General features: G+C 50.1%; 1 protein-coding gene across 2 annotated transcripts; it reads left to right on the plus strand.

Moving 5' to 3' along the window:
• Positions 1-14,342: 14,342 nt before the first annotated feature.
• Positions 14,343-21,418, plus strand: CREG1 (cellular repressor of E1A stimulated genes 1). 2 transcript variants are annotated; one of them, XM_032863063.1, is made up of 4 exons: positions 14,343-14,711; positions 17,678-17,797; positions 19,015-19,199; positions 21,235-21,418. In XM_032863063.1, exons 1-4 carry the CDS (start codon positions 14,358-14,360, stop codon positions 21,236-21,238), a joined length of 663 nt encoding a protein of 220 aa, XP_032718954.1. In that variant the 5' UTR covers positions 14,343-14,357; the 3' UTR covers positions 21,239-21,418. The 2 variants fall into 2 exon arrangements, with proteins under 2 accessions (XP_032718954.1, XP_032718955.1); XM_032863064.1 differs by lacking the exon at positions 21,235-21,418 and having other exon boundaries at positions 19,015-19,203.
• The last annotated feature ends 692 nt before the right edge of the window (positions 21,419-22,110 follow it).

Below are 22,110 nucleotides of genomic sequence, written 5' to 3' on the forward strand. Positions count from 1 at the left end.
CACAAGCACTGTCAAACTAAGTCAAGAGCCTATTTGGTTTCTAGGGTCAGTCCATTCCCATCTCCCCAGTCCCCACTCCGCCCACCCTTCAGTCCCCAGCCCATCTGGGGGCTCCCTGAGGGCTGGGCTTTGTGCCAGGACTCAGGAGACCCGGGGTCTTATCGGGATTCACTAATCAGCTCTAAAACCTGGGGTGCATCACTTTCCCCCTCTGACCCCTGTTTTCTTGCCCATCGGAGGAGGACCCCAGCGGCTGGCCGAGCTACGGAGCGCTTACCCCTCGCAAGACATTGCTTCACTCCAAGGGGAACCCAACGGGCTGACTGCACACGAGGGCAGCTTTTCAGTGTCAGTTTTCCTCAGTCCAGTAAATGGTTTTCGATTCTACCCACTTCCTTCCTTCATTCGTTCACTCAGTCTGACGTGTACTGAGCAACGTCGTCCGCCAGCCCCGCTATGTGCCAGATAGTGTTACTCCTGCTCACCGAGTCCCTCGAGTGTGTCACGGGCTGTCTTGCCTGCTTTAGAGAGACCCTCCACCCCATTTAATAGCCCCCCACACACACACACACTTGCAGATGTAGGAGATGATACTTCCCTTTTTGGGCTGAGAGGGGTTTAAGCAACTTGCTCCCTAACCCTTGATTCTGTCAGACTCTGGTCCTGGTGTCTTGATTCACTAATTCTGTCGCTACAGAGACACAGGACATGCAGTTAGTTGGTTTCTGATCTTAAGGAGCTTCCAGCCAGCAGCCCTGTGGCGGAAGGTCAGCCCCGGACATTAGAACATGTCCCACCCATTCCAGAAAACCTGGTGACCCTAGTACACACAGCCAAAACTCCTTTTCCCTGGAGGCTCCCAGCCCCAAGTCCCACAGACCTAGTTTCCCACAAGAACATAAACTGTAGGATTAGCGCCCTCGTGCGTCAGAAAAACAACCTATGTTTGAACTGTGAAGCCCTTTATTTTTAACTTTTTTCCCCTTCCCTTCTGTGTCTTTGAAACAAGTTGGGGAGAAATGACGGCCAACTGCTAACCGGCAGAACCTGACCCAGAGGCACACGACTAAGTGCCAGGACCAGCAGGAGCGCACAAATGGGAGTGATCTCGGCACACTCCCTCGCTGAGTGACTTGAGGTCCTGCGTTAGCCTGGAAAATCCAAACTTCGATTGCTCCAATCTGAGAATGATCCTTGCTTCTTTACATGTTCCCTTTCTTCCTTTATACTTGCTTTTTCATTTCTTTTCTCCTTTTCTTGTTTTCCATTCATTTGCTTTTTTCCTCTTCTCTACTCTCCCTAACTACTCCTAGGAACAGCTATATTTCCCTATAAAATATAACATTTTTATTTCTCTCTTATATGTTATTCGAAAAGTTTGCCTCTTACTTTGGAGGGTGTGTTTTGGTGGAGAGGGTGTGCAACAAGGGAAATGCTGGTACAACAGAGAAAATCAGACTCGGAACGAGAAGATCTGGATTTACCTCCATCTCCCCATCGCTCTCTGCTCTTTGCGGGGGTGATTAGCAGTTAGTTTTTAAAACACATGCTGTGCAAATGACACACTGTGCAAGTTGGGCGATAGGAGGTAGGAAAGCACATGTAGTACTGTAAAGGTCGGGGTGAGAGCAGCACAGAGTAACGCAGGCCTTGCGTTTGCTCCAGGTGGGTCACGATACGTGTCCTTGCGGAGTCTCTCAGAAACCAAGGCAGAGAGGAACGCGCAGTTAGGATTTGCGTTGATCGTACTCATTAGGTGAAAACAAACAATTGTTCTTTGGAAGGACTGTGCTTTCTGATATCCAGACTGGACAAATTCTGCTGCACTGGGAGACACTCTCACCAAAGGCCCTGCCAAAGTCACACTAACAAATGTCCTCCAGTGTTTCTTATAACAATGTTCCAAGTCAGGCTGATTGTGTCACTCCAGGGTATAGTTCAGTAAAAACAAAATCAAATGGGGTTGGGGTGGGGGGCACAATATCATCCAAGCACAATTCTCTGCTACTCTGCTACATTTCAAGGATAAACTTCAGAATTATTACAGGAATGAGTGGACTGCATTTTCCTGGGCAATTTACCACCGCACATTTTATTTCTCATGACTGGGAGAATAGGAGCAGAATAGGAGCTTGTGATCTCTTGAAAGAACCTGCATTACGGATAAAAAGAAGATTGTCGTGCTTTTAATGACTAAAGGAGAGAAGAGAGTTTAGGGTTGTCTCCAGACTCACGGCTGGCTGGTGCCTCACTCCATCTCAGCAGAGGAAATAAAAGTACCGAGAAGCTGGCACCAAAATCTCTTTCAGAAAACAGTTTGAGGTCGACTCCAGCTTTTGAAAGAAAGAAAGAAAGAGGCACCAAAAAACTCTCAAACTTTCATGTGTGCAGGACCTACTAAGATACTTGTTTAAAATACAGAGCCCGGGGACCCACCCCCCACAGATTTTGGTCTCACTGTTCTAGAGTGGATCAGTGAATGTGCGTTTTAAACTCAGGAAACAGTTGGGACACGGCTCTGACATATGTAGTTGGGGAAAAAGAATTCAAGGCAGATGCTCGTGGTCATTCACTTGGACAAAAATCTCACAATAAAACTCCTTGACTGATGTTAATTTTAAGCTATAGTTTCCTGTTAAATCCTGTGGGACAAATTAATTTAGAATGGTGCCCCGCCCCCAGGAACTAGATGTTCTAACCTGATGCATAGAATTGCCGATATAAAGCAACTTTATGTTGCAAGATGTTTGTCAAAACTGATTTTAGAATAGATCAACTCAAGTCAGTAGGTCACTTACGGTTGGGTTTGTCTGCACAACAGAAAAATCACAGTGGGGGCGCCTGGGTGGCTCAGCCATTAAGCATCTGCCTTTAGCTCCGATCATGATCCCAGGGTCCTAGGATCGAGCCCTGCATCGGGCTCCCTGCTCAGTGGGAAGCCTGCTTCTCCCTCTCCAGCTCCCCTGGCTTGTGTTCCCTCTCTCGCTATCACTCTCTGTCATAAATAAATAAAATCTAAAAAAAAAAGTGTGTGTGTGTGTATATATACATATATATGTACATATATACACATATGCATATACTGTGATTAAAAAATATCTATCTGTCTATCAGAGTGGCTTAAAGAAAGATTAGTTCTGCTTCCCAGAAATGAGTTTCAGAGACTGGCAGTGCTGGGCTGGTCCCATGCAGTGCTCTGCTATGTGGGGACCCAGGCTCCTACCACTGTATTGATGCCCAGCATATGGCTGGAGGTAGCTACTGGAACTCCGGTCATAGTTCCACATTACAGAGAGCAGGAAAGAAGAGGGTGAAGACTGACGGACCCCGTGATCATTTAATGGGTCCACACATTCCCTTTAAGGAGACTTTCCAAGTTCGTACTCAGCATATCTGCTTCTGTTTCATTGCCCAGAACTTAGTCTCATGGCCATATCTGGCTGTGAGGATTTGAAGGTCTGGGAAATGTACTCTTTATTTTAGGTGGTCATGTGCCCAGCTAAATTTGGGGGTTGATGACAAGAGGAAGAAGCTGGAAGTGGGTATTGGGGGACATCTCCCAGTCTCTGCCATGGTCATTTGTGGACACAGATTAGGTGACAAGGTCAATCATTGGTTGAAGCGAGTTCTAGTGGGCAACATCAAAACCATGTCACCTCTTTTAGGAAAAATCTGCCTTTCTGAGCTCAAGAACAGACACTCATGTTTCCTTCTCATCTCAGAGCAAAAGCAGTTCACGAGATACACACTATAAAGGTGATGTGTCAAAATCCCTCTGCTTGTTTCCATTCTTGCCGTTTTAAAAATTCTACATGTGTCACATGACTATGACACATGCAAGCAGCACAGAAGATACAAAAGTTCAAGTTCCTGCTGCCACAGCCCCCAGCCCCCGTCCTACCTCAGGGCAGTCTTGGGGACACTTGGGGACCAGTCAAGATTGGGGACACTTGGGGACCAGACAAGATTATGTCTTCCACTTATCCTTGTTACTCGTTACGCTTACCCTGACTCCTATTTTGTTTTGTTCTGTATCAGTGTGGGGTTCCAGTGGGGTTTGTCACAAGGAGGGAGGCTGGAGTCAAAGATTACAGATGTGAGAGAGTTCGAAGGGCTTGAGAAATTGCAGTGGGTTCTCAGAAGTAATTCCTTGGTATATAAACCAGGAAATGTAAATGGGACTAGGTCTGCCCCACCCCCAACTTGAGTAAAGGAATTTTCTTTATTTTGTAATACCGGGTGGCTGGATAACACCAGCAGGCCTCTGTGCCAAAGAGAAGGCTCAGTGGAGGGGAGGACATTTTTTCCTTTTTGATTTGCTTATTTATTTGATTTCCTTTTTGATTTTCTTATTTATTTATCTAATACCACCTTGTTGTACGAGAGGCTCAGGGTGGTCAAAAGTACAAAAACATTGACAGTAAGGTCAAAAGATGGAAAAGGAAAGGTTGTGAGTCTTGTACCAGTGGGCCAAGTGGGTGACAGAATGAGGAGGTCACACCCTTTCTAAGGGACAGTAGCTCGTGCTTCAGGCCTAGGCCACCTGATCTATTTCCTTAGAGGATGGCAGAAAAGTGGATTTTCTGATTTATAACTTTCAGAAACTCCATCCTTAAAAAGCTTTGAGTTGGAATCTTGGAGGTTGGAAGCCAGTTGGTGGTTTTTCTCAGAGAGGTGGGGAAAACCGGGAGGAGACGTGAGCATGATGGCCTGGAATGTTCTGGGCCTTCATCTAGGCTGGTTCCATGGGTGTGTGTAGCCCGTGATCATTTAATGGGGTCCACACATAGATTTGTGCCTTTCCTCTCAGATGAAAAGGTAAAAGGTAAAATAATGTCACAGTAACTGCAGACTGGCCAAAGTATGTCTCTAGCCTGGATTTGATCGGCGGGATGCTGTTGTATCTTCTGAAACAAGATCAAAACGGGAGTTAGGTTGTCAGCCTGGAAGGGCAGGTCCCAGGGGCCGAGAGAGATGAATAGGAAGCAGAGGTCCACTTTGGGGCTTCCCAGCAGCCAAAGCAAACGGGAAAATGAAAAATACAGTCATTTACATGGTTTGTCAGGCCAAGGAGAGAAAAAGATAAATGGACACCCCCCAAAAAACTGTCCTCGGCACACAAAACGGACAGAACATCTGCGTTTTTTTTAATCACTGGATGAAAGAGGTTTTATTTTTAGGCTCTGGCTTGTTTTATGTTTTTTTGCTTCCTGGGCTGGGAAAAGAAATTTCTTTTTCGTGCAAAAGTAAGTATGTTATATAAATGTATAGAGATATTATATATATATATGTGTAAACTAGATTATTACCACTACCTCCCACACGGCCAGTGGGATTTCTTCTCAGCCTTCGGCCTCCCCACAAGACGTCAGAGTATCCTAAATTTTGTGTTCTAAATTCTTTGGCTTTTTAAAGACTTTTTATTTATTTATTTGAGAGAGAGAGAAAGAGAGAGAGGTAAAGAAAGCACAACAGGGGGAGGAACAGAGGGAGAGGGGGAAGCAGGCTCCCCACGGAGCAGGGAGCCCGGTGCGGGGCTCGATCCCAGGACCACAGGATCATGACCTGAGCTGAAGGCAGAGGCTTAACTATGGAGCCCCCCAGGCGCCCCTACTATTTCTCTTATTCTTAAATGAGCTAATAGATAAAAGTTCAAAACATGCCTGTTGATATGGATGTGTATGTTATGTGTGCGTGCTGACGCCTACTTGCAGATAAGTGAAGGAAGCAAGGGAGGAATGAGCGTTATTTCCATAGTTTTCTTTATTTTTTTTTTTAATTTGAATTCTCTTGCCATCAATCCAGCAATCACACTCCTTGGTATTCACCCAAAGGATCTGAAAACGTCTGTCCACACAAAAACCTGCTCACAGACGTTTATAGCAGCTTGATTGATGATTGCCAAAACCTGGACGCAACCAAAATGTTCTTCAGTGGGTAAATGAACAAATCAGCAGTGGCCCACCCACATAGTGCAATCTTGTCCAGTGCTAAAAGTAAAGGAGTTATCAAGCCTTGAAAAGGCGTGGAGGAACTTTAAATGCATATTACTAAGTAAAAGGAGCCCATCTAAAAAACAGCTAAACACTGTACCACCCAAACTATCCGACATTGCAAAGGCAAAATGGTAGAGACATTAGAGCGATGAGCGGTTGCCGGGGGTCGGGAGGCTGGGGACGAGGGATGGATGAGCAGGTGGGGCCTGGAGGATTCTGAGGCACTGGAGGGACTTGGTAGAGTTCCGTAATGGTGGAGACATGTCATTATACATCTGTCTAAACCCATGGAACGTCCAACACCAAGAGTGAACCCTAACGTAAACTGTAGACTTTGGGGGATTAAGACGTGTTAGTGTGGGTTCATTGATTGTAACAAATGTGGCACGCTGGTGGGGATGTTGAGATGGGAGAGGCTGTGCCAGTGTGGGGCGGCAGGTAAATGGGAAATCACTGTTCCCCTCAATTTTGCTGTGAACCTAAAACTGCTCTAAAAAGGAGTTTGGTTTTTTTTGGAAGGCAGATGGCTACACGCAGTGCCTCATTGGATGCGTCTGGAGTCTCGGAACCTTGACTCCCCTACGTTCTCCTACAAAGGGACCTCAAGAGCTTGTTTGGAGGGTCTAGCAGGGGACACAGCTACTTGTATACCCTCGACCAGAGAATGATCAGCCTTGGGACGCCTGGGTGGTTCAGTCGTTAAGGGTCTGCCTTTGCCTCAGGTCATGTTCCCAGGATCCTGGGATCGAGCCCCACACTGGGCTCCCTGTTCAGCTCCATCTCCCTCTGCCCTCCCCTTATTCATGCACACTCCCCCCCTCAAAAAAATAAATAAATAAAATCTTTAGAAAAAGATATAATAAAAGATAGAGATGAATAACCAGGTGAAAGGTGTACAGGGCGAGATCCAGGAGGGTGTCAAGCACACATCCTTCTGTCCTCATGGGGTTTGGGGTGCTTCTGGCTTATGGATGCTTTTATCATCCTGGAAACTCTCCAAACCCAGTTTAGGGCTTCTACAGAGGTTTCATACATAGACCTCATTGATTACATCATTGGCCTTTGGTGATTAAGTTAGTCTCTGGCCCGACTCCCCTCTCCAGAGGTCAGTGGGTGCAGGAGTCGGTTCTAAAATCAAATATTTCAAGGCACCCGGCTAGCTCAGTCGGTAGAGCACGAGACTCTTAAAATCACATATTGTAACGAAAGGTGTTCCCATCACTCGAGAACTTACAAGGGGTTTAGAAGGTCTGTGCCAGGAACTGGGGGCAGAAGCCAAATATATATTTCTCATTTATGTCACAGTGATCAAGAAAGTCTGATGCGGAGAAAATACAGTGGAGAGGAAAATAAGCACAGGCTTCCTTCTCAGCCCTTGGAGGCAAGCAACATGGAACTGTCAGAGTGGACTTTCTCCTCAGTCATCCCGGACCTCAGGGTGAGAGGCCGTGCCTCTGCCTCCAGCCCAGAGCTGGATGTCATGTTCTGAGGGACAGCAGCTCTGGGCACAGCCTCTAAGTGATGTTGTCCCTGTACCCCCTCTAATCAGCGACTCTGGTTCCTGGGAGTGACTTGCAGAAAATGGGTTGTCTGTTGGTCCACGTGCTAAATGCTAGGCCTTGGGTGGGCTCCTTAAGCCCGGTGGCCCTCAGTCTCGTCCACCGTAAGATGGGGCAGATAAAAACAGACCCTCAGCCAAGAGACCTGGGGCCATGTGTGTCTCGGAAGTCACAGTTTTCCAGATCTGAGGAAGGTAATAAGGGGCCCAGAAGTGTCTGTCTTTGGTGACCTACAACACCTCAGAGCAGGGTTTACAGCAAATACCCTGCAAGAGCCCCTGAAGGGTGGAGACGTGTCCACGGAAGCCCTCCCACTCCTCGTCCTCAGCGGCTCCTTCCACCTCCTGCAGCATGCGACCTCAGCCCTGCCATGACTGCTTCTCCCCACCCCTCCCAATGAAATCCAAATTCCTCCATCCTGGCTGCAGACAAGCAGGAAGAATTCCTCTCCCCCTCCAAGACCCACCGTTAACCACCCGTTCCCAGAACCGCTAAGTAGGGCTGATCCTCCTGCTAAGTCCCCATGACACAGTCCCTCCCTCCCCCAGACAGAGCCTCCTTTAGGGGCCTCTCAGGCCTGGAGTTCTAGAAAGAAGGCTTATGAGGATGGCACTCTAGTTGCGGATCTCTTCCACAACATTGGGAATTTTACTGTGAAACACAGGCGCACGCACGGGAAGTGGAGCGGACAAAAACGGTAAGGACCCTACCCCAGGTTAAGGTCTGCTGCCAAATGACTTACAAACACATGTTGTTTTCAGAATTTGGATTTTGGAAATGAGGATATGAGGTTGAGGGCTTGTATACCAACAGACGCAAGATTCAATGAGACGGTCCCAGGAGGTGTTTAGAACAGTACTGGGCGCACGGAGCTTAACAGGTACTTGTCACGTGAATCATGCTGAGAGGACCATCGTCACTAAGAGCTGTTGCTGTGAGAGCTCAGACCCACAGACCTACCGAGTGATTGCAGTTTAGAGCAACACCGTGCGAGAAGGCAGCCTCTCATCCCTGCGCCCTGAGAAACTATGGAGGGAGGGTGCCGTTCCCGCCACACCTGCACTCCAGCCCCTGGGGTTTGCAGCAGAGAGCCTGTGGTCCTCGACAGCTGAGATCAGAGCTCTGAATGCAGACTGTCCACAGAAGGCTTTGGTTTCCCAGCAGTTAAATGATTTATTTTTGCACACGGCAATAGTCATAGGATCGGCCCCACAGCCTGAAGAGGATCCAGAATTCTTGGGCTTTTCACGAGGGAGTGGGAGGACAGATGGACACAAAGATGGATGGAATATATTCCTCTGATAAGCATTAAGACGTGATCTTAAATCCTACTCTAAGCTGTACACACTACAGAAGTAAACCCAGTCAAAAATATTTTAAATATTGCCCGTGATTTAATCACCCCTGTATTCATTCACCCGGCCATCAATTCCCGAGCACCTGCTGTAGACCAGGCATTGTCTGTGGCCAGCAGGATTCCGGACTGAACACACAAAGTCCTTGTTGTGGTCTGAACCATTCTGTGCCCCTCTCCCAACCCCCCGCCACTCGCATCTCGGAATCCTAACACCCAAAGTGATGGTGTTAGAAGGCAGGGCCTTTGGGAGGCGATCAGGTGGGGATTTGTGCTTTTATAAAAGATCCCCCGGGCGCCCTTGTCCCTTGCAGCACGTGAGAATAGTGTTTGACCCAGCAGAGGGCCCTTACCCGACCACCCTGGCACCCCCAGCTTGGACTTCCAGGCTCCAGAACTGCAAGCCATAAATGTTGGTCGGTTGTGCACCCCCCGTCTGCGATAGTATGTCACAGAGGCCCAGAGGGACGCAGTTAGTCCTCTTCTCATAGTTTCCATTTTAGCGAAGAGGGTGGACAGACACAATTATCGGCTGTGGCGAGGGCTGCAGAGATAATAAAGCAGGTCCCAGAGCCAGGAGGGACTGGAAGGGACTGTTCTGGAAGGGGTGGCCAGGCAAAGTCTTTCCTCACAAAGGCTGAGGAGGCTGAGAAGAAGCTGGCTCGTTAGGAAGACAGGTGGGAGGCCCCACGGAGGCAAGGTCTGAGATGTGGGAGATGACAAGAGGACAAGTGGCTGGGCCGGGGGGTGAGCAGGGGAGCTGTGGCTTGAGAAGTCAGCAGGGAGCAGCGGGGTTGACTCTGGAGGCTGCAAGGAAAGAAATAACATGCTCTGATTGTAATTATTTAAGGAACATGAGATTTTTTTTTTTTTTTTAAGTAATCTCGACCACTATGAGGCTCAAACTTCCAATCCCGAGGTCAAGGTTCACGTGCTGTGCCGACTGAGCCAGCCAGGTGCCTGAGAATTGTTTTTTATAGTGTGTTCTGGGCCATGGTCTTTCACATCTTAATGTATCTATAAGGCAAAGCCTTTACATATTCTTTTTAAAAATTATTATTTATTTTTTTCTGGAGAGAGAGGGTGTGCACACACACCAGTTGTGGGGGGTAGGGGCAGAGGGACAGGGAGAGAGAGAATCTTCAGTAGGCTCAGCACTCAGCGCAGAGCCCAGCACAGAGCTCGATCTCACCACCCTGAGATCATGACCTGAACTGAAATCAAGAGTCAGATGCTTAACTGACTGGGCCCCCCAGTCACCTCTAGAAGGCGAAGTCTTTAAAGGACTTTTAATTCATTCTAGTTACTGCAGCTGGCGTTCTGGTCGTCGCACAGTTATTGACACTACCTTCCGTCACCGCTAACCCTCCAAAATCAGATCCTCCTCTTCTAACCCAAAACCTGTGATTGTTCAAAATAAAGGACATGACCTAATAAATATAGCTTTTTCTATGGTGCAGACACCGCTTACATTAAACATAGAAATATTTATCAAACATTGGCTTGGTAAGGGTTCATGTGAAGACCTAAATGACATGAGTGCCTCATGTACGAGCCACATAATGTTTTGACAATTCAGCTCTGTCACTACTTAGCTCTCATTTTCCTCCTTGCTTTTGGGAAAAACTATTAATGACCCACATTCCCTATCTCCCACACACCTCTCCACGCCACTCGTCCATTTTTTTGATAAGTGAAGAGTTTGCCACCAAGCCTAAGCCTCTTGGACGTGGTAGGGAAATGACATGGAGGTTAAGTCCCATGGTTGCCCTTGAGGACCTGGACCAAAGCCAGCTTCTCGTCACTCAAGCATAGTCTCTAGCTAGCCAACTCACAGTTTTCCCTTTCTTCCAATGACAGCTTCACCTACATAAATAGCTTCCATTTGCCCAGCAGATACCCATGCCTGGGTCACGTTAACAGTAACACGCTGGGGTTGTGGTCCTTGCCTCCACTCACGACGGTGGGACCTGCCTCCCTTCTGAGCCTTCCTATCACAGCGGCTCACAAGTGAGCTCGCCCTCTGCTGCTAAGACCACCGCTACACACAGAGGTACGAGGGCCCTTCCCCTGTTGGCAGAGCCTTTAGTTGAGCCACTTTCGGGGACACCATTGTCTGGACACTGCAGATCTGTGCACCAGCCCCGGCCGCCAGGCACCATCAAGGCGGGGGCTCCATGGTAGCCAGACATTACTGCCGCCATATGCACTTTCAGTTTATGTGGTTGAGGGTTTTTTAGTCTCTCCTTCCCCTTTCCGTCATGTTCCATTTCTAGACGAAGGCATGAGATTGGGGGAGGGTATAGAGTTGGGCTGGAGGAGACCTACAGATTGCGGATGTTTTTCTGAGTTCCTACTGGCTGGATTCGTAACTGAGTGCCACCGTCCTGTGACTGCAACAACCCCATGTCCTCTCTGACCCACTCACATTCTGTGTCAGTCCCCTCTCCTCCAGTGACACGATGCCACTCGGAGAGTCTAGCGAAGTCACATAATCTGGCTTCAAGGATGCTGGACCACTCTCTCTCTCTCTCTCCCTCCGTCACTTGCTTCAACCCAGCTGCCAGGACGTAAGCTGCCCTATGGAGAGGCAGTGTGGCAAGGGTGGGGGGTGGTTTGCAAGCAGCAGCCAGCAAGAAACAGGCCCTAGATGGCGGCTCCAGCCACTCCTGGCTAAGGGTTTTCCCTGACACTCCAAGAAGGAGGGCCTGCCGATGGAGAGCTGAAGCACCACACGCTACTCTCCAGTGTCTCTGTCTACTCAACCTCCCTCCCCACTGTTGATGTTGGAAGGCTCTATGTGCGAAGAATTCCGTCGGATGTTATTAATTCCATTGGCAGCCGTTCCATAAATATTTACTGAGTGCCTACTCTTGTGCCTTGGGAATACAGGGGTGGGTGAGATAAACAGCATTCTTGTTCTCCTGGAGTTTCCGTTCTAGCATTAATGAGTAACTATGTAAATAAATGCAGTTCCTACAGAGTGTGATCATTGCAAAGGAAGAATGGAACAGTGTTGCCCACTGGAGAGTAACTGAAGAAGGCCTGTCAGAAACAGTGGTCAAGGGGCGCCTGGGTGGCTCAGTGGGTTAAGCCTCTGCGTTCAGCTCAGGTCCTGAGATGGAGCCCCGCATCGGGCTCTCTGCTCTGCAGGGAGCCTGCTTCCTCCTCTCTCTCTGCCTGCCTCTCTGCCTACTTGTGATCTCTGTCTAATAAATAAAATCTTAGAAACAGTGTTCAAGGAGGCATCACGGGGAGTGCATCTGAGCAGAGATCTGGGTGGCCATGCCCCCAGTTGAGGGAGATCGGGGGGTCACAGGCAGACAGTCCCTGGGGACAGGTGCTTAAAGCTAGGGGGTTTGTAGAGCTCACAAGCTCAAGGGCAGGGAGACCAACTTCCAGGCACCTGTTTTGCCACGGAGCTGTACTAGGGCCTATTGTTATTTTGTGTCCCAGCATAGAGGCATAGCAATAAACAAAAAGTGTATTTTTTGTCCTCTTGCAAAAAGGTCATTGGGAAACTCACAAAAGGTCCATATTTTGCATCTTAATAGATTATAGAGCCCACAGAGGTGTCAGATATCAATCCAGTTTCTCATTTCAGGTGAGAAAACTGAACCCCAACAAGGCGAATGGAAGTTCTACGGTCCATGGCTTGACAGTGGCAGGGCTGAGATTAGAATTCCAAGTGCGAATTTATGTACACTCTTTCCTTAACAGGTTAAGGCAGTTACTCAGATTCCTAGGATTTCTTTTGAAAATTACAAACCTGATTTTCCTCCTCTTAAATTCCTCCGTCCTTAGTTTTCTGTCTAGCTTGAAGCTCTTCCAGCTTCAGTTGTTAAAAAGGAAACCCACTGTTATTACGGGTTGTTCACACTTTTTTGGCTACCAGAGGGGACTGAAAACCTCCTATTCAGAGTAAATCGTCTTCTTTCTTTACACAAATTCCCACTGAGCCGAGTTTGAGACAGAAATCAGCGGCAGGACTTCGGCTCCCACACCTGCTGCCCACACCCGCTCACATGACTGGCCCAGGGCACGAGTGGAATGACTCGTCTCTATGGAACTCAGCGGCGGAGGGCCAGGTAACCGCCAGAGCCGGATTTTGGAAGCTGACAAACAATTCATCGTGTGTGACAGTTAAGGTGGGGCTGCGGGGCGCAGCCAGGGACAGGAGGGTCACTTCGAGGAGAGTGACCAAAGCTCACAGCATAAAGCACGTGGGTCCGGGTCTGAGCTCGTCGACCCGCTGCGGTAATGCTGTAATAAGGCGCAGGGAAGAGCAGTCCGGGGCGGGGAGGTCGCCCTGCTCACGGCGGCGGGAGCGCCTGTGGGCGCAGGGAACCGGGCCCCAAAGGATCCCGCACGAAGCTTCTTAGCCGGAGCGGAAAGAAGTGCTATTCCCACGCGCGAGAGGGTCAGCAGAGCGGAGAAGCCTGAGCAACCACGGACCCTCCGACGACTCAGCGGGTCCCCAGCGGTCTCGGTCAGCTCGGATCCGCGCGGGGGACACTGCGGGTGGACGGCAGCCTCGGGCCTGGGGAGGAGCCTGCGGGGCCGGGAGTAGCCTGAAGAGTCCTCAACTCTGGGGCTCCCGTCCGCCCCCACCGGATCCCGGTGCTCTTCGCTGCGGACCGCGAGGCCCAGCGGACGGGGCAGCACGGCCGGCGGCGTCTCCCGAGGCCTGTGCGCGTAGACGCGTCTTTTCCCAGCGGGACGACACGGGCGCGTTTCGCGACTTCTCTGGGCCTCCGTTTCCCCGTCCGCAAACAAAGTAAACTCCACGCGTCGGACGGTGCCGCGGTCCGGGGACCGGCCGGGTCCGCGTCCGATTTCGGGCTGGTCTTGGGGCGCTGGGACCCAGCCAGTCCCCGGCATCCCCGCCGAGCGGGCTGTGCGCTTCTTCCCCGCCCTCGTCCCCGCCCTCGTCCCCGCCTCCGTCCCCGCCCCCGTCCCCGCCCCCGCGCACGCTCGCTCTCTCCCTCCCTCCCTCTCAAGTACACAAAGAAATAAAATATTTGGGAAAAAAAAAGTGCGGCCGGGGAGGCGGAGAAACAACTCTGGCCGCAGCAGGTTGCGAGGCTCACGGAGGGGCCCGCCTCCTCCGCCGCGCCGGACTCCGATTGGTCCCCCCGGAGGGGGCGTGACTCGTGGTCGCCGCCGTGGGCAGGGCCGGGAGCGCGAGGCTCCGCGCCGACCGCCTCCTTCGCCGCCCCGGACTCCGATTGGTCCCCCCGGAGGGGGCGTGACTCGTGGTCGCCGCCGTGGGCGGGGCCGGGAGCGCGAGGCTCCACGTCGACCTCGTCCTCCGCCGCCCCGGACTCCGATTGGTCCCCCGGAGGGGGCGTGACTCGTGGTCGCCGCCTTGCGCGGGGCCGGGAGGGCGCGACTGACCCTCGAACCCGGTGGGTCGCGGCGCCGCGCACTCGCTCCCGGCTCCCGAGCATGACGGGCCGAGCCGGAGGGTCCGCGCGCGCTCTGGTCGCCGCGCTGCTGGCGCCGGCGCTGGTGGCGCTGCTGGTGGCGCCGGCGCGGGGCCGGGGCGGCCGGGGTCACGGCGACTGGGACGCCGCCGCGCCGCTGCCGCCACTGCCGCCCCGCGAGGACGCGGCGCGCGTGGCCCGCTTCGTGACGCACGTGTGCGACTGGGGCGCGCTGGCCACGGTGGCAGCGGAGCCCGCGGTGCGCGGCCGGGCCTTCGCCGACGTGCTGTCGCTCAGCGACGGGCCCCCGGGCGCGGGCCGCGGCGCGCCCTACTTCTACCTGAGCCCGCTGCAGCTGTCGGCCGGCAACCTGCGGGTGAGCGGGCGGGGCGCGGGGCGGAGTCGTCCGGGGGCTCCGCGGGCGCCGCTCGGAGGCTCACGGGGCCCTTCTGAGCGCGGAGTTGGGCTTTCCGCGGCCCGAAGCCGAGGCCCCCCCGCGGGTGCCGGGCGTAGCCTCTGGGGCCCCGTGCCACGGTCTACCCGGGAAGGAGCGGGGCTGGGGCTAGGTCCGTGGGCTCGTCTCCGCCCGGCGCGCGCCAGGGCCGGGCTCGCCGCCGTCCGGGGGCCCCGCCGCCCTCCCGGGGTCTCGCCGCCCCGCTCAGCCGCTCGAGGGCGAGAGCTGTGCGGAGTCCGGGACAGGCTGCGGGTGAAGAGCCCGCGGCTTAGGCCGAGTGACTCGCGGCGCCGCGCGGGGTCCGCCCGCCTTCTCGATTCGGGTCGCGGAAGGGCGGCCGTGACCGGAACGTGCCCCCAGACCGGCTTTCTTTGGCGCACACGCAGCTCGTTGCGTTTTTCTTTGGAATCGCAGCGGCTCCCCCGCACCCCTTGGCCGCGGGTTCACGCCCTGGTTCCATCTGCCTGGAGTCAAGTGCGCGTCAGAAGCACCTGCTTCTCCTCCGGAGATGGTGTCCGTCAGGCCGGCCTCGTGCCGGGCCGCCCCAGCCCCCCTTCCCTGTCCCTGGACGCGTTTGTCACCAGCCCAGGCGGTCCTGCACACAAGCCGCTCTGGGAGGGACTGAGCACATTCTCGCTTTGTGACAGCGCTTCGTTCCGCATCCCGTTTCCTTAGTAGCTGTCGTGGCCTCTTACTGCGGTTATAACTGGACTTTATCACGGGTGTGCGTGCGCCGGAAAACAGTCTGTGCGGGGTTTCCGACATCCACAGGGGCGTCGGACTGTACTTGTGCGTAAGGGGTGGGGGAGGGTCTGCTGTCGTTACCAGCATTCGAAAATGGAGACTCCAAATTAGTTTCTTGGAAGATCTGTGCCCCTGGGGACCTGAAGCAAGATCAGAAACCGCTGCTCTTTGTAAGAGACACACGCCTCCATCCATCCCGTCCATATTCCCAGCACACCCCACTCAGGCATTTGCCCAAAGCAGGCTCATTCCACGCCAGCGATGCTCAGCCTTGGCTGGAAACACAGTCACCTGGGAAGACTTTAAAAAATAAGTGCCCGGGTATTGTATTAAAAACATGTTTTATTAAAAACAAACAAACAAACAAAAACCAACAACTCCCCAATTCCTCCCTGATCCTTCTAATGAGGGAGGGGGATTGAGAACTACTGCTGTCCACGATTATATTTAAACTCTCACTGATAGGGTCACCTGCTTTGTAGGAAGGAGGACAACTAAGACTCATGTGCAGGGAGTCACCTGTGCCCGGCCGCTAATGGCTGCCCGGTAGAACTCCAGCCCAGGTTTTGGACATGTCTAGAGAGATGGTGTAAGGAACCTCCCCGGGATTTCAGGTTTCCAAGATGGCAATGCAAGGGTGTGGCCACATCGGAATTAGTCTGACTTGCTCCTGTCATTTCACCAGTCAGGTTGATTTATACCTTGTTTTCCTCCTCCTCCTGACCTCTGTCTTCTCCCTGTCACCCTACCCACCAGATTTATAGGCACAGAATACCACATAGCATTTCCCTCTGCCCAGAGACCTTTAACAACATCTGGCTGTCTAGAGGTGCGAAAGATTCACTTGGGATGTTTGCTCAAAGTACAAATACCAGGCCTGGGGATGGAGCCCAGAAATCACCATTTTAACAAGTTCCCCATGCAGGTGGTTCTTGGAAAGCACAGACAGATGCCAGCCTGCAGAGCACAGTCCTGGCTCCTTAGCTTGGACTTGAGCCCCCCTCACTCCCCCACCCCCTGCCACCTCTCCTACATCTTCCCACCCCCCCAAACCTCTTTCCAAGCAGATTGGGTTTCTCATTACTCACAACCATGTGCCATATTTCCCCAGTTCTGCTTTTGAAATTCCCATTACCGTTAATATATCATCCCACTTCTGTCCTGATTTTGAGTATCTTATAAGGCTCCCTGTAGAGTGCATATTACTCCAGGCTGTGTTGACATCTTAAACTCCAAATACACTTAACTGTACCATTCACTTGATAGTCAGTTATATATTGTCTTCTGATCTCTTCTGTGTCATTTTGCATTATTTAAGTTTTGTTTATGTCTGACTTTTCAGTCGATTATAAAGTCACAGAGAAATGAGAGACCTTTTTTTGGTCTCCTAAGGCTTCTTGTCTAATAGTGCACAGACAGTTTGGCTGTTTGGCTAAATGATTTCAAGGAGCAATCTTGAAACTCGTTGTTTTGATAGGTCACCATGAGATGGCAGAATTTTCCACACAAGCTGCTTGGAGTTTAAAGTACTAAATGCAACATTTGAATTTTGCTGTGATCTGTCAACAGTGCCTTTCCTAAAGCTGATTTCTGAAAAAGAAGGAAGAATTTTGCTTGCCTCACTTTTTGAGTCTAAGCATTCTTCTCTTATTGCTAAAACAGGAATGAACAACTCCAATTTTGAAATCACACAATTTCTGCTAGCCTAAGATAACCACAAAACATGATTCAGCAACTTTCCTGGTTAAATTGTACAGTTAGTTAGTTGAACAACTATGTATTTTTATGCCCTAGTTTCATACTAGAGTCTAACCCTTTAGATCTTTTGACGAAGGTCTAGACCAGCCTTGTATTTAGGTGATACCATAATCGTAATTTCCCTGGTGAATGTGAAACATTAAGAGTTTAAGAAAAAAGAGTGGCTTGGTTAATTTTTAATATAGGACCCTAGCCCCTGCTTTTTGGGAAGAAGAGTCAAGATCAATCTCTACCCAACTAGTCATTTTCTCAAATGGTAGGTGATGTTTTACAGTTCATTGTTTCCTTGAAGAATGCTCAGCTCTAGGGACAATGTGCATGTGACTTGTGAGGTTGACTCCAGAGATAAAACCTCACGTACCAGGATCTTTATTTTCTCTATACAGGAAAATCCACATGCTACGCTGACCATGTCTTTGGCACAGACGAACTTCTGCAGGAAGCAGGGATTTGATCCCCAAAGTCCCCTCTGTGCTCACATAATACTGTCAGGAACCGTTACCAAGGTGAGTAGTTAACAAAAACAGAGATGGGTTTTAGACAAGTACCATCTATTAACAATAAAAGAGATATCTTTTTTTTAATTTAAGATTTTATTTGAGAGAGCAAGAGAGCACAAGAAGGGTGAGTGGCAGAGGGAGAAGGAGAAGTAGGCTCCCCACTGAGCAAGGAGCCTGATGTGGGGCTCCATCCCAGAACCCTGAGATTATGGCCTGAGCCGAAGGCAGATCCTTAACCCACTGAGCCACCCAGGCACCCCAAGAAAGAATTTAAAAACAAAATGAAAATGATTTGTGATTGAGATACAGAGTGAGAATATGTTCTAATGTGTGCGTTGATGAAAACTAAAGGCTTAAATTGGTTGATTTCGTATAGATGTTCAATAAGATATTTGTGCAGAAAAGGAACGAGTTTTTGAAGCTGAACAGATGTAACAGCTTCTCAGCTCCTCTGTAAGGAACACCTGTTCAGCCAGAGCCCTCTGCCACGGGCCATGTTGTACACTGCCCAGTATTTCCCGTGTGGGGCTCCTTGTCTCCATATGCTAACAGTGGCTTAGGGCAGGGAGCGGACCGTGTAAGCTGAAATACCAGATGTGAACTTAGCGCAGTGAACACTGCGAGGCAGAGGGCCAGGTGTCAAAGCACCGACCCCACCGCCCTGCCGGCAGATGTGCTTCTTGACCTTGCCGATCACGATGACCTGAGACAAGTCTGATCAGCGGTCTGGAGGTTCTGTGTGGGTGCCGCTGTGCAGCTGCATTTCACGAGTAGGAGAGAGGCGGGAATGGGGCAGGGCAGGGAGGGTCAGCCGATGCTCTCGATGCTCTCGAGTTCCACTGTGCCTCCCGAGACCTTCGTCTGTGGGTTTGCCTCCGCGTTGAACACAGGCTTGTTACGGGGTCCATGGGCCGACGTGACAGGGCGTGAGCACCCCAACATTTCATCCTACACCCTGTGCCCATTACTCTGGTAGCCTGGAGGGATTGCCAAGCAGTGGAAGGCGGACCTCATGATGATTCCCTACCTCAGGAGATCTGTACCGCCGACATCTGAGCTCCTGGATGTTTTCCGTTTTTCTGCATGCTTCCTGCAGTTTTCTCCTGATTCCTTGAGCTTGTAACTAAAGAAACTCTTCAGGATTCTAGAATCACGCCCCCTTAGCAGGCCAGAACACAGAGTGTGGTTGCCATGAGTCATTCATGTCATGTATAACCCTTTAGGTGAACCAGACGGAAATGGGCTTTGCTAAGCATTCCCTGTTTGTCCGACACCCTGAGATGAAAACCTGGCCATCCAGCCATAATTGGTTCTTTGCCAAGTTGAATATAACCAACATCTGGGTCCTGGACTACTTTGGTGGACCAAAAATAGTGACACCTGAAGAATATTATAATGTCACATTTCAGTAAGTATTTACACAGCTTTCTTCTTTCGAATACTGCAACTTTGATTAGCAGTCCTCAGTCTTTTAAAGCGGGGGAAGGGGGGTTTCACTGTTTCGTATACCACGAACCGACCCTTTTAACAACCTGGTAAAACCTATTACACCCCCTTAGAATAATGTATTTAGGTGTATAAAATACATAGGCAGTACAATGAAAGCTGACTCTATTGAAATACATTTATAAAAATATTTTTTAAATGTATGGTGGTGTAATATGTTGACTTTTTAATGAACACATTAAATAAGATTTAATAGTGAGCCTGTAACATTACTGTACTTTCTGAGTAGTGAGGACTGAGTGTTTTATGGCATTCGCCACAACCCTAACGTGAGGTGAGAGTATCTTCTTTCTTTATTTCTGTGGCTGACTGTCACAGATACGTGTTCGCTGGGCTTTGCTGTCCACATTCATCATGGAAGAAAATGATAAATTTCAATTAGAGCTTAATGAAAATGAAAACATCTGTTTTCCATCCAAGTTCACAACCCCTGAGCTCTGTCTATAGGCTTGAACGCCAGGTTGAAACCTTGTTTTGAGGTGATGCTTTGGGGCCCTGGCTGACCTGTGATGGCCTTTTCCCATGAGAATCAGACTTGGGTGCTCCTGGACTGTGAATGGTGCACATCCGAGTGTGCACGTGGCCCCTTTCCCATCAGCCTCAGTGCTGTGAGTGCTGCGGGTGCCGTGTGGGGTACCCACCAGGACGTGGACACTTGGGGCTGGAGGAGGTCAACCCCTGAGGGGTTCCGGGAGAGAACGAAGAAGGAAATAGCCTGAAGATGGGAAAAGGACAGGAAAGAAGGGTGTGATTAGATCCTTTGAAATTAGATCAGGGTTCAAATGAGGGAATACAGAATGCAGTTTTTTCCCGGTGACAAGGTGGGTGGCCTAGCTGCCCTCCCCCAGGCCCAGTGGCTATTCCGTAGACTGTAGCTCACTTGGGGGGCTTATATTCCAGCATTTCTTTACTCCACACTGAACTGTGGACTTCCCATCACCCTTGTCAATTTCTTTACCAGCAAAGCTCAGATTTCTTTATTTCTTTTATTCATTCATTAATTCATTCCCAAACAGGGTCTAAGACAGTACATGGCTCAGAGCAGGTGGCTCCTTCTCAGGCTGATAATTTGAGACAAAGATTCTCAGCTTCTCTGGTTGAATGAGGAGCCCAGCAGTCACCGTGTTTATTTTGCTTCGGAGCATGCAGGAGGCGAGGCACAGGCTAGCGATTCTCTCCTGGCCTGACAAAGCCACCATACTTCACAGGAATAGAGAGGCAGCCCTTAAAACATGATGACCTGGCAGTGAATTATCCAGGAGGATGGCCAGTAAGATGACAGACCCATGACACAAGGTTAATGTTTGCTTTGACATGACGTGGCGATCTCTGAAAGACATTATTTGTATATAAATAACATGCCCAAGGGGAATGCTGGCTTTAATAAGAAAATAAAACTGTACTTCCCTGTAAGTCTCCATGTTGAGTGAGTGGGTGGCATAGATAAATTTGAGGTTCCCATTTTTTTATGCAGACTAGGGAGGCTTTTGTGCAGCTCAGAGATAAGAGGGAGCATTTCCCTGTCTTGAGAGGAGAACCAAAGTCTAGACCAGGGTGTCACCCTGTCTGAGGCAGGACAGAATCCTAGGGGGAGGCAGCCATGAAGTTGACCTTTCAGAGTTCAGCTGACTACGGTCCATTTCAGACAGTTGGGTGCCACATCCCAGAGGCTGTAGCAGAGGGTGTTGTGGTCGCACTCACCGGGGAGGGGTGCTGGCTGACATTCAGTCTCCGAGGCCAGACCCCAGACCTATAGATACCTATAGATACCAGAACCCAGGCAATTCTTCCGTATTCTGGGGTGGCTGAAATTCATTCAAAATCTTAAGCTTCTGGATCAGGAGTTGCTTGAACCATTCCCTAGAATGATGACCTGGTAAGATCTGTTAACTCAGTTTAACGAAGTAAGTCTTCTTCCTCTCTCTTCCCCTCTCCAGGTGAAGCAGAACACGGTGTCTTGAACGACACCCGGGAGGTGGCTGTGGATGGCTTATGCACACCTGAAGGCCTTAATGTTTCTCTGTAGAACATTTCCCAGATGGGTTTGTTGGCTTTGCTTGCTTGCTTGTTTACAAAATAGAGTTGCACTATTCCTGGATTTCTTGGAAGATGTGGTTGCTAGAATATATATATATATATATATATATTTTTTTTTTTTTTTTTTTTGCAAATTTTGAAGCCATTTTCTTAGAGGGATATCTTTCATTATGATCAAGGAAGTTTAATTCCATCCATTCCAAATAGTTTTCCAGCAGTGCTCCTTGAAGAGAAGCCAGTGCTGGATTTAGATGGCCCACTGGCGTTTGAAGGCGTTGGAACACCTGTTCTTACTTCCTGGAAGCCACAGTGCTGGGGAGTGGGCCTCAGTCCACCATGGCTGTGCCCAAGCTGCCTGAGCCCGGCGGTGGGGCTGACCTGTGTGACTGTGCACGTGCGTAATAGTGCCAAACCCTCCTCCTTGTGGTCCATTTGTGCCTGACAGTCTTGGGGAGTTGTTGATCCAACATAGGGCAAAACTATTTCTTACAAAGTTTTTTATTTTTTTCCACTTTTCAAATTAAAGTGATAATTGCCTGGAACAGAAGAAGTTCATAAACCTTTCCTGAATTTGATTTCCCCATTAAAGTGGACACTGTATAATCTGTGTCCTCCACTCAAAATACACACCCACATATATGTACACTTTATTTTATTTTTCTCCCCCTAATGGGCTTGCAAAAGAAGAAAGGATGCAGGGAATTTTGTGTGTCAAAATTTTTCTGGTGTTCTGTTTAAGTAGAGTTTACCAGACATAGACCAGCTTAAGCCAGTCC

Source organism: Lontra canadensis, unplaced genomic scaffold (assembly GCF_010015895.1).
Source record: "Lontra canadensis isolate GAN:19392208 unplaced genomic scaffold, GSC_riverotter_1.0 scaffold24, whole genome shotgun sequence".
NCBI classification, from domain to species: Eukaryota; Metazoa; Chordata; class Mammalia; order Carnivora; family Mustelidae; genus Lontra; species Lontra canadensis.

Coding starts and splice junctions, on each gene's coding strand:
- CREG1 (XM_032863063.1), top strand. CDS start 14,358: ATGACGGGCCGAGCCGGAGGGTCCGCGCGCGCTCTGGTCGCCGCGCTG. Junction 14,712..17,677: donor TGTCGGCCGGCAACCTGCGG/GTGAGCGGGCGG, acceptor TTCTCTATACAG/GAAAATCCACATGCTACGCT. Junction 17,798..19,014: donor TGTCAGGAACCGTTACCAAG/GTGAGTAGTTAA, acceptor ATAACCCTTTAG/GTGAACCAGACGGAAATGGG.